The 18,864-nt window shown below is 42.0% G+C and overlaps 1 protein-coding gene across 2 annotated transcripts; it reads right to left on the bottom strand.

The window, feature by feature from the left end:
* Positions 1-6,856: 6,856 nt before the first annotated feature.
* Cox5a (cytochrome c oxidase subunit 5A) lies at positions 6,857-17,497 on the bottom strand. Of its 2 annotated transcripts, none has more exons than XM_075965766.1 (5): positions 17,304-17,497; positions 9,816-9,932; positions 8,335-8,456; positions 7,550-7,673; positions 6,857-7,001 (listed from the first exon to the last, which is right to left on the bottom strand). In XM_075965766.1, exons 1-4 carry the CDS (start codon positions 17,389-17,391, stop codon positions 7,560-7,562), a joined length of 441 nt encoding a protein of 146 aa, XP_075821881.1. In that variant the 5' UTR covers positions 17,392-17,497; the 3' UTR covers positions 6,857-7,001; positions 7,550-7,559. The 2 variants fall into 2 exon arrangements, with proteins under 2 accessions (XP_075821881.1, XP_075821880.1); XM_075965765.1 differs by lacking the exon at positions 17,304-17,497 and adding an exon at positions 10,236-10,425.
* Between the last annotated feature and the right edge of the window lie 1,367 nt (positions 17,498-18,864).

Here is an 18,864-nt window from a genome sequence, read left to right on the forward strand (position 1 = left end):
CAACCATCTGTGATGAGGTCTGGTGCCCTTAATAAAAAAAAAAAAAGAAGATGTGGCAAAGACTGATGTTGGACTAATGAATGCAGATGAACAAGGTGAAATAAAAGTTTTTTGCATTTTACAACATAAAGCATATTACAGGTGTATCACACAATCCTACAGAACAAAGCAGTTACAGAAAGATCTAACCATACTTTAAAAGATATGCTTATTAAACAGAAAGGGGTAACAGAGACCCCCTCAGAGATAGATTACACAGTGCTTTATTAACTTTTTAAATTTTTAAAATGCTGATGAGCAAAACAACAGCTTCTGAGAAACATTAGATTGTGGGGAAAAAAAACTTCTAAATTAAACCAGCCTATATATTCTAGGGCTGTCTTAACTTCAGAATGGAAGTCAGGAAATGTGTTGTGTTGGGAGAGATGTTATGCCCTTTTGTTTCCACAGGAAATGAAAAGCTATGAATTCCTTCAAATTTAATAAATATTGGATTTAACTGGGAGAGCCCTCCTGAAAATCTTGGCTTCAGACATGAAGGAAGAAACCAAGAAAAACTACAAGATAGCTGATCCCTCTACATGGGAAGAGCTCTGAGAGTGGATGAGACAGGATAAATCTTGTTGACTACAGAGTTCTCACGACTTATTATTAGATGCCATCCTTTCACATGGCATGGATAGATTACATCACAGTTTGATTATGCAGTTCAAACGGACTTAGGAAGTTGACAGATGCCTTTTACCTGCTCAAAGATACAGCAGAGAATCATATTTAGCTAATTTATGTATACCACATAGTCCATACTTGTGTTAATGCAGATATGTATGTTACCTTTAAAAGTTTGTATGTTTTTAGAACAAATGAACCAGATACCAATGAAGACAAGTAGCCCAGGTGATCCAGCCTCTCAGAGTGCTTCCTTAAAAATCTGCATCCAGGATAACTTCAAAGCTGCTAGATGAGATGGGTCAGCCTTACAGACGGCTCCAGCCAGGGCTTCAGTTAAGCTTTACACCTTCCCATCACACAGAGACTGGACAATAAATAATACAGCTATCTCTCCTAGGACTTGAACATTACCTCAGTTTTCTCAGGGACCTCTATGATGCTGTCACCTCCAGATAGCAGGAAGCAATTTTAAGAACACAAAGACCACATTCCTAAGAAATGGGATGGGTGAGTATTGGTCGTTCAGTGGGTTATGGACATTTGTCATCAATTAGGGGGGTTGGTTGCCAATTTGTTACTGGCCATGGTCAGGGAGGAAACTAAGCAAAGGTTAGGTTCAGAGATTTCGTTCTTTTTCTTTCCTCTGTCCTTCTTTCCCTCTTATCTAGTGTTGAAAATGGGATGGGGGATAAGGGATGAAAGAAAAAAGGGGGGATATAGCAACTATAGATAAAAGGGTAGATTATTGAATCTACTTTTAAACTAAAAAGCAACTTCTAGTCTCAAATATTTTACATTGGTATGAATTTTTGTATATTGATACACATTTAAGGTTATTTTTGTTATAACATACTGTATATATGTTTCTACTCTTGTTTAAGGTATTATACTTCAGCAACTCTTTTAAAAATGTAAAGGTCTCAGAGGTAGGAGGATCTCTGTGAGTTCAAGGCCAGCCTGGTCTACAAGAGCTAGTTCCAAGACAGGCACCAAAAAAGCTATGGAGAAACCCTGTCTCGAAAAATAAAAAAAAAATGTAAATTTCTTTTTAAAAATTTTTTTAGTACTTTATTTAGCTTTGTTTTATGTGCATTGGTGTGAGGGTGTAAGATTCCCTGGAACTGGGGTTACAGACAGTTGCAAGCTGCCATGTGGGTGCTGGGAGTTGAACCCAGGTCCTCTTAACCACTAAGCCATCTTTCCAGCTCTGTAATATAATAAAGTCCTAGTTATTTTTTAAAATTTATTTATTATGTATATAGGGTTCTGGGCACCAGATCTCATTATAGATGGGTGTGAGCCATCATGTGGTTGCTGGGAATTGAACTCAAGATCTCCAGAACAGCAGTCAGTTCTCTTAACCTCTGAGCCATCTCTCCAGCCCTCAAGTCTTAGTTCTTGAAAGCTACTAATACAAACTGTTTAGGCTAATTAAAAAATACAGGTTAGTAGTTAGTCACCTGTAACAAACTTGTAGTCAGGTATGTTTTCAAAGTCAAACCGAGATATGTTTTGTTGAAATAGGTGCGGCGGGGCTGCGTCCCCAGCACCCCGCCGCCCGCACAGCTAGCTTTACCCAAAATAATTACACGGAAACTGTATTCTTTTAAACACCGCTTGGCCCATTTCTATCTAGCCTCTTCTAGGCTAGCTCTCGCACCTGGACTAGCCCATTTCTAGTCTGCTGTAGCCCACGAGCTGGCTTACCAGGAATGATCTTAACCTGCATCTCTCTGGAGTCAGAAAATCATGGCGACCCTCTGACTCAGCTTCTTTCTCCCAGCCTTCCGTTCTGTTTACTCCACCCAAGGGTGGGCCTATCAAATGGGCCTAGCAGTTTCTTTATTGCTTAACCAATGAAATCAACAGATTGATATATGACACTCCCACAATGTTTTAGGTGGATGATCTTCAAATACTTCAGAGATCTATAGAATATGGCATTTAAGGTGTTTTCATAACATGATAGTGAGATATGTCTGCTCCTTGTAGCACCTAATCTACTTCAAAGAAGATGATGGGTATTGAAGAACCTCCATATGGAGTTTGCTTTAAATATGACAAAGCTAGTCACTGGCAAGAAATTGCCCTTTCTTCAACTGCTGACAGTATGCTATCCAAATAGGACAAGCAGGACACAAAAGAAAGTGACTGTCAAACTTTGCCAAGACAAGTAGATCAATCCTTCAAAATTCCACTTCACACCATAGGCCAAAGATGGATGCCCTAACATTGCAGAGGAACCTTGGGTGACTATCCAGGTAGCCAGCTGTATCTGTCATTTCTCTAATTTTGGAAGTTGCTTGCTCTGCCCTTCCTGTTTACTCAGGTAATATTTTATCCTTCTCAGGTCTCTGAGGGGTTGGAAACTAGATAGTTATAGTTTTACAGTTTTCCTTTTACCAATTTTAAAAAAGAAACAAAATAGATGTAAAGTTTATAAAGGTTGAGAGGCATAAAAGCTTGTTTATCTAAGAAAATGTTTTAAGGTCTAAAAAGATATTTTTAGCTTGTAATACAAGTTATGATAGAAAGTGATTAAGGTACAAAACTTTGGACTGATCAAGATAGAATAGATAATAATTCTCCATAGATGCTAAATACAAATGGACTGGTCATTTTAAGTGTAATTTTTATCTGATAGTTGTCCTTATTGTATATAGTTTTACTGAGTTATAGTTAAAATCTTTCCTTTTTATTTAGATAAAAAGGAGACAATATTGCAGAGTATTTGATCACATTGTGAATCCCCCAGTTTTCATTAATTAAATAAAACCTTGGGTCAAGTGGTGGAGGCAGCAACTATTGACAGGAAGTAGTTATAGAGAGTTACAGGGAGTCAGGAAAACAAGTAGAGATATACACAGGAAGTAGTAGGGAGGGACTTTGAGTGTGGTGGTCTTTTTTTTGTTTAGGATGATGGAAAAGAGTACTTCATTCTTGGTCACTAGCTAAGTAGGAAGGTCAGCTGAGTATTGATAAAATAGAAGGATAGAGACTTAGTTAAAATGGTCTGCAGTGGCAGAGATGGTTTTGGTGGGACACAGAAGTCCTGCTAGGCAGGGCAGTGACCATGGAGCTACAGTAGGTAGCTTGAAACTGCAGTAGATTCAGGTGTAGTCGCTGTACCAATGATAAAATGAACAAGGATCTACCATGGCATCCTACCCAAGGCCCACCATTTTTTTTTTTTTTTTGATTTTTCGAGACAGGGTTTCTCCGTAGCTTTTGGTTCCTGTCCTGGAACTAGCTCTGTAGACCAGGCTGGCCTCGAACTCACAGAGATCCACCTGCCTCTGCCTCCCGAGTGCTGGGATTAAAGGCGTGCGCCACCACCGCCCGGCTCCCACCATTTTTTTGAACACTTTTCTTGCCAGAGACCTTGGCCACAGGTATGTTTCCACACTTAAATACAATCTTAGGGCTGGAAGTAGAGCCGGTGGTAAAGTCCTTGCCTGGAATGCACATGGCATTTGTTTATTTGGGGAGGGGGCTACAGATCTCTAACACAACAAAGATGACGTGAAGCTAGACATGAAGGTACACACGTACAAGCCCAGGACTTGGAGGTGAAGGCCAGAGTTCCAGACAAGTCTGGTCTGTTAGTCCTTGTCTTTTAAAAAGAACAGATTCTGCAGTAACAAAAATAACTCAGACGCTAGAAAGCAGGGTGAAAGTGCACTCTTGAGTCTGTGTGTGGCAGGGTACAAGGCTGTGTCAAGACTTGACTTTTCTAGCCCCCAAGGGATGTGCTTTAGTTTGGCTGGAAATAAGCTCCAGATCCTTGCAGAAATGGCCAAATATGAAACTGTTCCACAACTAGCGTAGCTCACAGGGTGGGCCAGTACTGTGCAAAAAATGATGGGTAGGAAAAAAGAAAGGATTTGCGACTGAAGTTTTTTTGAGGAAAAAAAAAAGTCAAACTCAATGGAGTCTGTTACTTTGGTGAGTTCCACCTTATACTATTTGTTGGACTTGTTTTCTTTTTAGGCAGATTCAAGACTGGCCTTGAACTCAGAATCCTCTATCCTTGATTTCTCAGGTACTGGAATTACAGGTTTGCACTACCATGCCTAGCTATTGGTATTGTCTACTTCCAGAAACACATGACTCGGTTTAATGTTCAGTTTTCATGTTGAAAAGAAGCTATTAGTTGCTCCTTTTATACAATGGCACAGCTGGATGTGGTGGTACATGCCTTTAAGTCCAGCATTCAGGGGTAGAGGCCAGAGGACCAGGAGTTCAAGACTAGCTTCGGCTCCATAGTTAAACTGTCCCAAAACAGTAACAACATAAATAAAAGGTGGAGGGCGCACAGCCACCTGTGACTCCAGTTTCAGGAGATCTGGCCCCCACCCTCCTCACCTCCACAGGCAACAGGCACATACACTCAGGAGATTAATCTAAAAAAATGAAAAAACTGGAGTTGGGTGTAGGTGCACACCTTTGATCCTAGTATTCAGGAGGCAGAGGCAGCCACATCTCTCAATTCAAGGCCAAGCTAGTCTACATAGTGAGACCCTGTCTCAAAAAAAAAAAAAAAGCCTGAGAACTAAGTTACTAGAAGGCATAGCTGCACCAGCTCTGACCATTTACAGATTGTCTTAAACTTCAGTGATTGAGGGAGGCTAGACTTGTGCTTAATTACAAATTGTCTTGGGCTGTCTCAGCCTTTACATGGCCATTTATTGCCCACGTCTGTATGTGACTTAACATCCATTCCCTTGGAAAGAACAAGACTCCTAAGCTTCAGCCCACCTAAAAACCAAGACCAAGTGCGCTCATCAGCACCTGGGGTCTACATGCAGATTTCTCCTGCTTTGTCCCAACCGACAGAAGATTGCTGATTTACATCTTTGCCTCCCAAGTGCTGGGATTAAAGGAGTGCAACACCAAGCCCATCTTGGCAAACAATTTCAGCAATCAGGAGGCAGAGGCAAGCAGAAACCTGAGTTTGAGGCCAGGATGATCTACAGAGCAAGTTCTATACACAGCCCGGAATACACAGAGAAACTGTTTTGAAAATCAAGACAAAAAGCTAGGATCATCATGTCCCTCCTGAGAGGGAAACAACTAATATATCACATAGCAAAAAGGTTTTTGTAGCTCTGTCCGGCCTGGAACTCACTATATGTGAACTCAGTGATCCACATGTCTCTCTGCCTTTCAAGTGTGGGACTAAAGACATGTGCTATCATGTATGAAATAGCAAACCATTTTTACCAAAATGCCTAGCTGAAATTTAATTGAAAGAAAATAGACCATTTAAATAATTCTGAATTCTTCTAATTAAAAGCCTGGATGGGTGTGATGGTATACACCTGTAATTTTATTATTTGGGAAGTAGAGGCAAGAGGATCAGAACTTCGAGGGAAAAAGAATCCTTTCTTCCCACTCCAGTGGTGAAAAGGTCAAATATAAGACAGTTAAGTAAAATTATCTTTGGGGTCTAGGATTAACAACACCCTATCCCAATTCTCAAATGTCACATCCTTAAGCGTCTTTTATTACCTCATAGTACCTATATGTATGTTCACATAACTTTTGAGAGAAAGGTTTTCAGGTAGGGGTGAAGTTTTATCAAAGGTGGTATCAATACCTTCCAAAGTAGGCTTACTGATTGAACGCATGCATGGACTTAGTGCATATCTTAAAAAACAACAAAAACCAAACTTATTAAAATTAGTTTTACCAACAACTCCTGACATGGCTTTAAACACAAGGCATCTAAATTTCAACTTACTACTTCCCTATTACAGTAATCTGACTGTACCATTGTCACCCAGACCTATAAGCAAAAAGCAGAGAGATACTTTCCAGTATTATGGGGCTTCTGAAGTATAACAAAATTGTTTTCTTAGTTCTTTCAAGGGCTAAACCATTTTCTAATCTTTTATCACAAGGATTCCAAACCAACCACAGCAAACACAAATACTGATGTCTAAGCTAACAGAGCTGCTCGAGCAGGCAGGGAAGGCACAGGCACTTAGAAGGGCTGGCTGCTACACAGCACATCCTCCAGACTACCTTGATGACTTTGGTTTTGAGATGGGGTTTTCTCTGGCTCCCTGGCTGTCCACAAACCCAGAAATCCTCTGCCTCCTGAATGCTGGGACTAATGGTGTGAGACACCATGCCCAGTTCAGCCTCCACTTCTCAATGCAAAAAATGGCACAATACCTAATTTCAGTTCAAACTCATTTCCCTTTATTAAAGTCCAAGTTACTATTACATGGTTTGATACTCAAAGGAAAATTTGTTCAAATAAAACATTTCCAGGCGACTGTTTTAATCAAGTAGCAATAGCAGTGAGTCCTTGGGAAGCCCATCTGTAGAGATAAAAAAACAAAAACAAAAATCCAAAGAATTAGCAAACAAAGTGCTGAGAGGAAGGTATCTTACCCAAAATCACTTTTGTTACTACAATCTCAGGAGTTCACCACTGGGGCACTTTCTGCTTTTGATACAGTCCCAGTCAACTTACAGGGACTAGCTCTGCGGCCTCTTCATAATTTTACCACTGGTACTTAGCTTTCCTTTTTGATTAGAAAAGTGCTTAAAACCAGGTAATCCTAGAACTCAGATCAATGTAAACTAAGGGATAGTAATCTGGGGGTTGTTCGAGATGGCTCAGCAGGTAAAGGCATTTGCTGCTGAGCCTGACAACTTGAGATGAATCCCCAGGATCCACGTGGTGGGGGAAAACTGACTCCTGTAAACTGTCCTCTGGATTCCACAGTTGCTCTGGCACAAGCATGCTTCCCTTCCCCACACATATGAATAAACAAATAAACGTAGCAGGGCAGTGCTGTCATCAACCCACCACTCTCTCTCTCTGAACTGCCTCTTCTGACTTGGTCAGGGACACACTACTTACAGACGGGAGTTTACACTTTGTCGAGGCCCAGTTCCTCTGGAGTGGAAATTCCCAGTTCATTTAAAGTTGGTCTAAGTTCCTGGATGACATAGGGATAGATTTCCTTATGAGGTCCTGCTTTGTCCTGTTGGCAGTAAGAACAATCTCTATTAACAAATGAGACTAGGGAAGCTTTTAATCACATTGGCAGGGCTGGGGTTATAGTCAGTTGGTAAAATGCCCACTAAGCATTCTACTGAAGCCTTCCAGTTTGGTCCCTAAACCACAAAACCAGGTGTTTACTCCTGTAATCTTAGCACTTAAGAACTAGAGGCAGGAGGATCAGAAGTTCAAGGTGGTGATGACAGAAGAAAAGGTAATTAAACATGCCCATCAGGCATCAGAAAAATTAACACAAGGAAAGTTTTAGAATTTGCTTGCAATTTAAAGGCCTAACTGAATTAACTACCAGTGCTGAATGACTGATAGCTTATAGAACCCTCAATTATCTTACTCATTATGCATAATGGTATTGTCACTTTCCCCTTACAAACCTTAAACCCCTCTCCCCCAAGACAGGATTTCTTTGGGTAGTCCTGGCTGTCCGGAACTAGCTCTATATACCAGGCTGGTCTCGAACTCAAGAGTGCTGGAATCACCACCACACCCAGCTCCTTAAACTTTCTTACAGAATATGTCCTTTCGTGGAGAATTGTACTCAGAGAATATTATGTGCAAGGCTAATTCTGATAAGTGATATGACCCAACTACTCCTGGAACAACTTTAGCATCATTCTCTTACTGACCTTAACAACCTCCAAGATGCGAACAGCACTAGCAAAATCATTTAACCGTCTACATGCACGCAAAGCAGCATCAATGATTTTGGGCTCAGGAACCAAATCATAACCAACAAGTGTGTTCATCCCTGTTAAGTTAAAAAAAGAAGAGTCACATTAACCTGAAATATCCTTCTTAACACTAAAATTTAGTTATCTATCTACTTTCCATGGCATAGCTCTCTATATTCTTACTGAACCATGAACACGTGAACTCATTAGTTTGGATCACTGTTATTTTATCTATAAAATGGATTCTACATGTAACAAACTAGTAAGAACACTGTGAATCTTCTACAAAGAATTAGCAGAATTATGCAACAGTATTAAGATTAAACGAAACACCTTAGAGGTCGTCAATTTACATGCTTAACTGTGAATACAATATAGGGATTTTTAAATCATCTAAAAACCACTAGAATACCTAAAGAGAGATAATGAGACCCAAATCAGGCATTAAGACATTATAGAAAAACATTAGTGTAAAGACTCAAAAAACATTCAACCAGAAAATGACAGGGCATGATTACTTTTGTGTCTGCACAAAACGGCACGTCATGAAAATTGAAGACTTGAGGAGAATGCAGAACTGCTGTTTTTCATAGGTTATTCAGTAAGAACCTCCCCAGCTACATCAAGATGGAGCCATTACATTCCAGCAGAGAGGTTAAAAAGCACTTGGGTTTCTTGCTTTTATTATTGTAAAATTTGAAGAAAAAAAATACAAGCAAGTAACAACCATGCTTGCATGGTTATATAAGTTATATATAAGTCTGAGATGACTTACATAGTTAGTACACGGACAACTAATGGCTGATACATACATAATACTAATTATTTATGTATAATACAAAATAATAATTTATTTCTGCTTTAAAAAAAAATCTGCAACTCATAACTTAAAACTAACAAAAACCAGCCGGGTGACGGTGGCACATGCCTTTAATCCCAGCACTCGGGAGGCAGAGGCAGGCAGATCTCTGTGAGTTCGAGACCAGCCCGGTCTACAGAGCTAGTTCCAGAACAGGCTCCAAAGCCACAGAGAAACCCTGTCTCGAAAAACAAAACAAAACAAAAAAACAAAAAAAACCCCCCAAACAAACAAACAAACAAACCACTAACAAAAACCTCAGACGGGGTGGGGATCAAATGACTGCTCATGTACATTAGCTGAAGGCACAGAACTAGTAACTCAGCTAGCCTGTATCTGCAGCAGTCATTTTCAGTGAGGGTGGTTTGTCATGTAGGTAATTTTGACACTGGGCAATATCTGGAGATGGTTTTGGTTTTTGTAATTGTGATGTATTTATCACAAATACAGGTAGAGGTCAAAGATGTTATTAAACACCCTCCAGTGCAGAGTTTCAAACTAGTTGCTTTCAATAAAGTAGTGAAAATAGTTCATATTTACACACCCTAACAGACAGATATGTCTATGTTCCAATTACCTTTACGCAATTCCCAGGCATCGATGTCTGGCTTGTTGAAGTATGTCACCCAGCGAGCATCAAACTCCTCATCTGTCTCATGTGATCCATGAGAATAGCAGCGAATGGACTGGACAGCTACAAAGGAAAAGAACAATGACTTCAATAGCAATAAGACTATTTTGAAATGTAAATGCTGTATCATGTCCTTAATATAGAAGCTGGCAGAAGAAAGAGTAGAGAACAAGAGAAGAGGACAAAATATATAAAGAATGCTTAACATATATTGTCTAATGCATTAAGTTGTCTTTTTATTTTTGAGGCAGATCTTGCTATGTGGCCTAGGCTAATTTCAAGGCTAGCCTGCCCTACAGTGAATTCTAGGCATAGCCTGGGCTACAGAGTCTCAAGAAGCAAGAAAAACAAAATTTAAGTACTAACAAAAGTAAAACTGTCCGTGTGTGGGTATATTCACATGAATGCAGGCACCCTGAGGAGCCAGAGCTATTGGATGCCATGGAGCTGGAGTTACATTGTGAGCCTTCTGATAGTGCTGGGAACTGAATTCCGGTAGTGCTGTGGTAGAGCAGTTAAGTGCTCTTAACCAATGAGTCATTTCTTCAGCTCTTATTACAGCCTTAATATGATAACTGAAAAAATAAAAATAAAAAATATAACTGATAGAAAAGGAGAGAAACAAACAAAATGTATAATAGCCCTTTAGGACTGTGAGATCAAATGAAAGGACTCGCATCTTGAGCAAAATATCTGCTATTAGTCCCAGAAGATCACACAGCCCAAGACCCAATTTCCAGACAAATTTTCTGCACAATCCTGGTCCCAAACAAATTGGAACACATGTATAAATGGGCTGGACATAGATATGTTTTAACTTCTTTGACAAGGAAAAAGGTCTCTAAACCTAAATGTAGCTGACATCTAAACATTTAATCAAAACTACACATATATTCAGTATTTTGGAAGACTAATACATTTTATACACCACATTTTATAACCCTCTATCTCATGATTACCTGGAAGTTCTAAGCTACCTTTTCAAAAACTAAAGTTATCCTTACTTAAAGCGGAAGAATAAAATGGTATAACCACTCTCAAAGACTGCTTAGTGATTTCTTATCAAATTAAAGCATAGCTACAGGGGTGGAGAGATGGCTCAGCAGTTAAAAGCACTGACTGTTCTTCCAAGGGACCCAGGTTCAATTCCCAGCACTCACATGGAAGCTAACAACTGTCTCAAACTCCAAGATCTGACACCCTCGCACAGACATACATGCAGGCAAGGCACCAATGTACATTAAAAAACAATAAATAAATTATAGGGGCTGGAGAGATGGCTCAGAGGTTAAGAGCACTGTTCTTCCAGGGGTCCTGAGTTCAATTCCCAGCAATCACATGGTGGCTCACATCCACCTGTGATGAGATCTGGTTCCCTCTTCTGGCATGCATACATGCAGACCACTATATACATAATAAATAAAAATAAAAATAAATTATAAAAAACAATATAATCCAGTAATTTTCCTCTTAAATATTTACTAAAGAAAAACCCAAGTATATGTACAACCTCCTAGAGTTAAGTTTTTTTTTTGTTTGTTTGATTCCTCTATTCCCCAGTGGTTAGATCCCAGGGCCTTGCCTGACTAGTTTTTTAACTCTAGGTCAACTGTTAGGTTTACCTTCAACCTAGAAAAGCACTTCAGGGTAGCCAATTTCTTTTGTTTACTTCTAGGTGTGGATATGAGTGCTAGCTTTGTTTTCTAACTATAAAAACAGACAACCAGCAACTGTAAATTCAAGCCAAGGTGGTCATGCCCTTCAAAGATTTGATTATGCCTTCCTAGAATCCAAATTACAAACTGTTACATGAAGAGGGGGGCCATGCTGGGTATAGTGACTCACGTCTGTAATACTAACACTTTGGAAGTTGAGGCCAGCCTAGATTACAGAGTAAAATCAAATCTCAGAAAACAGAATAAACCCTTATAAAACAATCACTTGAGCTAAGCATGGTGGCACTTTAATTCCACTACTCAGGAGGACGAGGCAAGGTAGACCCCCTTGAGTTCCAGACCCACCAAGGTTATAAGAAAGACCCTGTCTCAAAAACAGTAAGATAAAAAAAAAGATAAAAAAAAAAAACAAAAAAAAAAAACAGTAAGATAAAACCAAAACCAAACACTGGGTATACACACAACCAGACTATCCTATGTCCCACAAAGTTTAAATTGTTCTAAACCCAGTAATGGGTAGAACCTATTCTATTAGCTAAGGACCTGTCCTTAGACACTCCTCCCACAAGTAAGGCAATGTTTTATTTATATATATATATTGATAGATAGGTTTTATTTTTCTCTTGAGAGAGCATTTCCCTACATACTGAAGGCTAATCTGAAAGTTCCGTCCTCTTGCTTCAGCCTCTCAAAAGCTGGAATTAGATCAGGTCCAGTTCTTTCTCGCACACATAGCTAACACTTTGTTTTTAGAGAAATTATACAGGCACCCCCCTCCACCCCAGCACCAGCATCCCAAACACATTCTCTTTGCCTAAGTGGGTTCTGCGTGGTGTTAGCACATGCACACATGTACATTTTGAGACAGGGTCTAATGTGGCCTAAGTTGGTTTGAAACTTGCTATGTAGACAAGAATGACCCTGAACTTTTGGTTTTCCTGCCTCTACCTCCAATTACAGGCATGCACTACCATGTTGGCTGGTAATACAAATTTCTGGTAATTATTCAGTGCTTTGATACAACCTAAAGGCCATCAGAGGAAGAAAAGAGAAGAGTGAAAATAAGAATGTTTAAAAAAAATCACTCTAGGCTGGTAGCTCAGTTGGTTATATGCTTACCTAAAATGCAGAAAGCCCTGGGGTTCAATCTCCAACATCGAGCAGGTGGGGCGTAGTAACTCAAACCTATAACCCGGCACCTGAGAGGCAGAAGCTGATCAGAAATTTACTGTCATGTTCTTCTACCCAGACTACAGGAGTCTCCTTCCACCCAGCTGCCCCAAAAAATATTTCTAACACTGCTTTTGGCATTCAGTTCTACAAGTTTAGAAAAACCCAACACTATATATTAGAAAAATAAAATCCAATAAAGGGCTCTTTAATCCTTTGTGTTCAAATTTAGTTCAATCAGATGGCTTTCTGCTTAAAAATTAAACAGACAAGAAGGCCCCAAGAACAGTCCCTTTTGGTAGTGGTAATTCTAGGAATGAGGGACAGAAGGAAATGATACACAGGGCACATTAACAAACTGACAGCAGGGTTATTTAGTGCAAAGCTCAAGACCTCAAGGGCTTAAGGGTTAAGCACCTGCAAAGAATACGAAGTGCTGCTTCAGTCCAGCACTTTGTCAAGAGGAGAAACAAAAAACAAAAAAACCCACCCTTCCAGGGTAAGAATGTAGGAGCCAGAATATCATAATTTCTAGGGCTGACTAGAGTTTGACTTAAAACACTCACTTAGGAGGTGGGGGAAGGAGTATCAGGAGTTTAAGGTTATCCTTAGATTCAAGGCCAGCCTGAGCTACAAGAGACCCTGCCTCTAAATTAAAAAAAAAAAAAAAAAGAAAAAGAAAAACAGGGCTGGAAAAATAGCCCAGTATGTTTGGATCCCAGAACCCACATAAAACACTGGGTGGACATGCTGTCCTAACTGTAATCCCACTCTCAAAAGGTAGAGGACCCTGGAGCAAACTGACTAAGGAGGGAGATTATTCCTATCAGAAAGTTTAAGACCTTATAGAACAGTGGCTCTCAACCTGGAGGTTAAATATCAGATATTCTGCATATCAGACATTTACATTACAATTCATAACAGAAGCAAAATTATAGTTATGAAGTAGAAACTAAACGATTTAATTGTTGGGGTCACCAGAACATGAACTGTATTAAAGGTCGTCACAGCAATAGGAAGGTTGAGAACTACTGCTATAAAGAATGTATCCCGGGTGCTGGAGAGATGGCTCAGAGGTTAAAAGCATTGCTTGCTCTTTCAGAGGTCCTGAGTTCAAGACCCAGCAACCACATGGTGGCTCACAACCATCTATGAGATCTGGTGCCCTCTTCTGACCTGCAGGTGTACATGCAAACAGAACGCTGCATACATAATAAATAAAATCTTAAAAAAAAAAAAAGAATGCATCCCAACACCAACCAACCAGGGACTCCCACACACCCTTCTTCAATTTATTTTATGGAGATGGGGTCCCAACTCTATCCCAGACTGGTCTGTAACTCTTAATGATCCTCCTGCCTCAGGCTCCCTAGCTCTAAGTCACCATGTCCAGGTTCTTCTTTTTTTTGACAGTGTTTTTCTGTGTAGCCCTAGTTGTTCTGGAACTCTCTGTAGATCAGGTTGGCCTGGAACGCAGAGAATCGCCTGCCTCTGCCTCCTGAGTACTCGAACTAAGGGAGTGTGCACCATCACCACCGGCTACCCAGCTTCTTTTTGACTTTCAGTATAAAACGTATGATCTCATACCAATAACAAATCTCAACCTTAAAATGAAGAGAATCACAACAAACCAAATATGCTTTGCACATTTCTGTCAACCACGAACCAAATATAGGACGAGTAGACTATACTTGGCGTGACCATATCAAGCCTTTGTGCCAGTCAAGGTGTCAAGAGCTACATTATCTAATTTAAACCTCACAGATACCAAAACATTATATTTTTGTTTGTTTGTTTGAAGACAGGATTTCTCTGTGTAGTAGCCATGGCTGTTCTGGAACTGGCTCTGTAGACTAAGCTGGCCTTAAACTCAGAGGTCCACCTTCCTCTGGCTCCCCAGTCCTGGGATTAAAGCTGTGCAGCACCCAAAACATCGTCTCAACTGCCAAAAGACAACTAAAGTTTAAGGTCAATTAGTATGTACAAGGTCACACAGCTAAAAAGGAATAGACATCATTTGCAACCAATACTGCCCCCTTGTGGCAGTATTCGGGTATACCATATATATGGTACAATCATCTAAAATGAAGCCTTTGGCTTCTGAATTATACACCAATAGAAAGCCTCAGAGATAAACCTAGAGGAGAACTTTAGTCTATGATTTTTGGGTTTTTTGTCTTGTTTTGTTTTCTTTTGTTTTAATTTTTTGAGACAGGGTTTCTCTGTAGCCTTGTAGCCTATCCTGGAACTAGCTCTTGTAAACCAGGCTGACCTCAAACTCACAGAGATCTATCTGCCTCTGCCTCCGAGTGCTGGGATTAAAGGTGTGCACCACCACCGCCTGGCCAGTCTATGGTTTTCTTAAAAAACAACAATAAACCTTTAACATTTTCCAAACTTTCTTTAAAAAAGCAGAAAATTTCCCCAACATAACAAACTCCTGAAGTGCAATGCCCTCCCCTCCAAAAAAAGAAGAAAAAGCAGATATTTTCCTTTAAAAAAAAATTTCCTAGCTAAGTGTGGTGCTGTGCCTCTAATCCCAGGATCCAGGAAAGGGTGGCAGAAGGGCTGCTACAAGTTTGATATCAGTCAGATCCACACAGTAAACTCCAGGCAGGCCAGGTTTCTATGGGGTGACCCCAACTCAAAAACAAAAAATTTCCGCGATATTTCTCTATATAAAAAAAATTAGACAGCATTTTAATACCAGGATAGTCCAAACTTAACTAAGAAAGAGGAACAGTCCCACCACTAACAAAGTCAGTTTCTCTAAATAGGTGTCATATTTTTCTGAAAACACCATCATCTCCTTGGCTTTTTAAAATGTATGTTTTGCCTGCACTTCATGGGGTGCCTGAGGAAGTCAGAAGAGGGTGTCAGATCCTCTGGATGTGGGTGCTGGGAATAGAACCTCAGTCCTCTGCAAGAGCAAGTGAGCTCCACACGCCGTGGGTCTTTTAACCCTAACCCTATACTTATGTGATTGTTATGTTGTTAATATAACAAATATAAAAGACAAATTAAATGAAGCAAAAATATTCTTTAGGTTCGAATTATCAAGGAAACATAATTTTGGAGTGTCTGAGTTACTTTTTTTTTTTGATACAGGGTTTCTCTTTGTGACAGCTCTGTAAGGCTGGCCTGGAACTCAGAGATCGCCTGCCTCTGCCTCCCAAGTGATGGGATTAAAGGCGTGCGCCACCACCCAGTGTTTGAGATACTTTTTTGTGTGTGAATCAGGGTCTCTCACATGGAGCCACCATTGGACTGGAATACAAAAAAGATCCACCTGCTGCTGCCTTCCTATGAGTGCTGGGACATCATACCTGGCTGAATTATTTTTATATTAACACACAAGAACAAAATTTCATAATGTAGTATAAGCTACCACCACAGACCAGGATCCACGCACAACTACTGTAACTAAAAGTACAAAGCTTTACTTAAGCTGGGTGTGGTGGCTCCCACCGAAAGTCCCAGCCCTTGGGAGGCAGGAGAAAGGCACTAAATTACTGGCTGGCCTCTGTGAGTTCTAGGCCAGGCTGGGCCCACACAGAGGCCCTATCACAAAAATACGACTATTTCTTTGAGTTCAAGGCTGGACTGGTTTGCACAGCGTTCCAGGACAGCTAGGGCTACATAGTGAGACATACCAAAATCAAACCAAACAAAAATAAGATACACAGTGCTAGTGGAGGAGGCGGCAAGTGCACTAAGCGGCAGAGCAATTATCTAGTATGCAGGAGGCCTTGGGTTCTGTCCCAGCACTGGGGGTGGGCGGGCAGTGATGGACACAAAATCTCCAGCTCACAGAGAGCGGGAAACAGGCAACAAAACTTAGCGTTTCATAGCTAGCATTCAGGCTTCTAATTTTAAATGGGCAGAGTGGGAATTCATGAAGTTTTCCCATGTTTGTACATCCAGGATTCCTGGGTATTTGGTACCCAACTTTGGAAACGTTAACATTCTTACGATCAACATTCAGGCTCTGCTGCAAGCCATAAGAAACCACCACATACGGTCACCTATTTTACACACGGATATAGAGCGCGGCTCAACAGTCCTTAAACGTGACCGCACCGAGTTATGAAGGTGACACAAAAAACGCCAGCAGAGAATTGCCCGATTAAGACTCAAAGTGTATTGTGTCCCACTGGGAAATCGAATAGTGTTCTAGGAAACGCAGGGCGGGCGGCGCGCCCGGAGGCTCAATGTCACCTTCGTCAAGACGCCCTAGGCCGGCGGGGCCACTCCCGGTCAGGTGGCTGCGGGGTCAGCGCCGGGAACAGTCACGGCCCAGAGACTGAAAAGGAGCGCTGAGCCCTTGTCCTCAGCGACCCCGGCAGGTCCACACCTGACGGGTCGTGGATCCAGCACCAGGAAGTGGCCGGAGGGAGGCCTGGGGGGGCACTTCCTTGAGTCTCCCACACAACTCCAGACGGCAGCGGACGGTCTGCGGTCACCGGGCTCGGCGGCCGGCTCGCAGGGCAAAGGCTAGGCCGCCGGGGAGCCTACTCTCGAGTGGCGGCGGGAGCCCAGGTCACAGCAAGGACACGCGGGTGCGGGCTGTGGCGGGCGCGGGCCTTACCGGCGGCGGGGCTGGGGGCCGAGACGGGGTGCAGAAAGCCTCGGGTGGCCGCGGCTGCGGTACAGCGACGAAGGGCAGCGGCAAGCATGACGGCGACCGCAGCGCACTGTCTGAGGCTGAAGAGAAGCCGGTGTGAGCTCGCGGGCGGCTCAGCAGCTCGTGGGGGCCGGACTCACGCACCGACGCACGCTGGGCGGAGCCGAAGGCCGGCCCACTGCGGAGCCCGCGCCTACGGAAGCGGGTGGGGTACCGTGGGGTACGGCGGCACGTTGAGAACAAACTAAGTCAGCGCTTTGCGGATGCTGCTGGTCCTGTGACCGGAGTCCCATAGTGAACATCCTGGAGCGGGAGGAAAGGCAGGGCACACAGTGGACCCTGTAGGTTTTGGAATCCGACAACGGAGGCGCTATCAAAAATTGGATTTGTGCCGATAATAACGTCAAACTATAATAAAAATAACCGCTTTGCTCCGCACGGTGGTGCAGGCTATGATCCTAGCATTCTACAGGCAAAGAATTAGAGTTCCAGTACCTCCTTTGCAGCCTGTGTCTCAAAAAATACTTTTTTACTTACTGGGCGTGGTTTTCTGGCCAATAATCTCTTTAGAGGTTGAGGCAGAAGGATGGGAGGGGGGAGGGGTGATTCAAGGACAGCTTGAGTCACGTGAGCCCCTGTCCTTTTTTTTTTTTAAAAAACGCTCAATAATTTTTACAGATAAGGAAACAGACTTAAAAATTGGATTTTGGGGTGGGGGGTCTAGGGAGATGGTTCAGTGGATAAGGTGCTTTCTGTGTAAACATGAGGACCGGATTTCAGATCCCACAAAAACAGCTCTAGTCCAAACACCAAGCTCCAAGTTTAGTGAGATTCCTCTTGGGAAATAAGGTAGAAAGTAATGGAGGAAGATAACTGATGTCAACCTCTAGTATCTGATCTGCTTGTATGTGAATATGCATGTCCATGCGCGCGCACACACACACACACACACACACACACACACACACACACACACGCATGCACGCACACGCGCGCGCGCGCACACACACACACACACACACACACACACACGAACATGGGACTCACCCGGATGTTTATGGTCAAATACTTGCCTCACTCCTTTCAATAAGGCTGGGATCAAACTTACTGAAACTAGGGGTTTGAAACAATCCCATCATTACCTTCCAGTTTTCTGGCTCAAAAGTGTAGGCAGAGGAAAGCTGGATTCCCTCCTCAGGGTCTCACACGGCTGATCAGTGTGTTAGCTGTGTCTCCTCTGAAACTTGGAGTCCTCTTCCAAGGTCATTCAGGTTGTTGGCACAATTCAGAGTTTGTTTCTTGCTACCAGCCAAAAATATTCTTAGCAGCTAGAGGCCATCCTCGCGTCTTCATCCCATAACCTACCTCCATAGACTCTGTCACAGTGCCTTGTTTATTCCTTAAGCCAGCAGCAGAGGCTCTCTGATAGATTCACCCTCTGTTAAAGACCCCTCTGCCTGGCAATGGTGGCGAATACCTTTAACCCCAGCACTCAGGAGGCAGAGACAGGCGGATCTCTGTGAGT

Source organism: Microtus pennsylvanicus, chromosome 3 (assembly GCF_037038515.1).
Source record: "Microtus pennsylvanicus isolate mMicPen1 chromosome 3, mMicPen1.hap1, whole genome shotgun sequence".
Lineage (NCBI taxonomy): Eukaryota > Metazoa > Chordata > Mammalia > Rodentia > Cricetidae > Microtus > Microtus pennsylvanicus.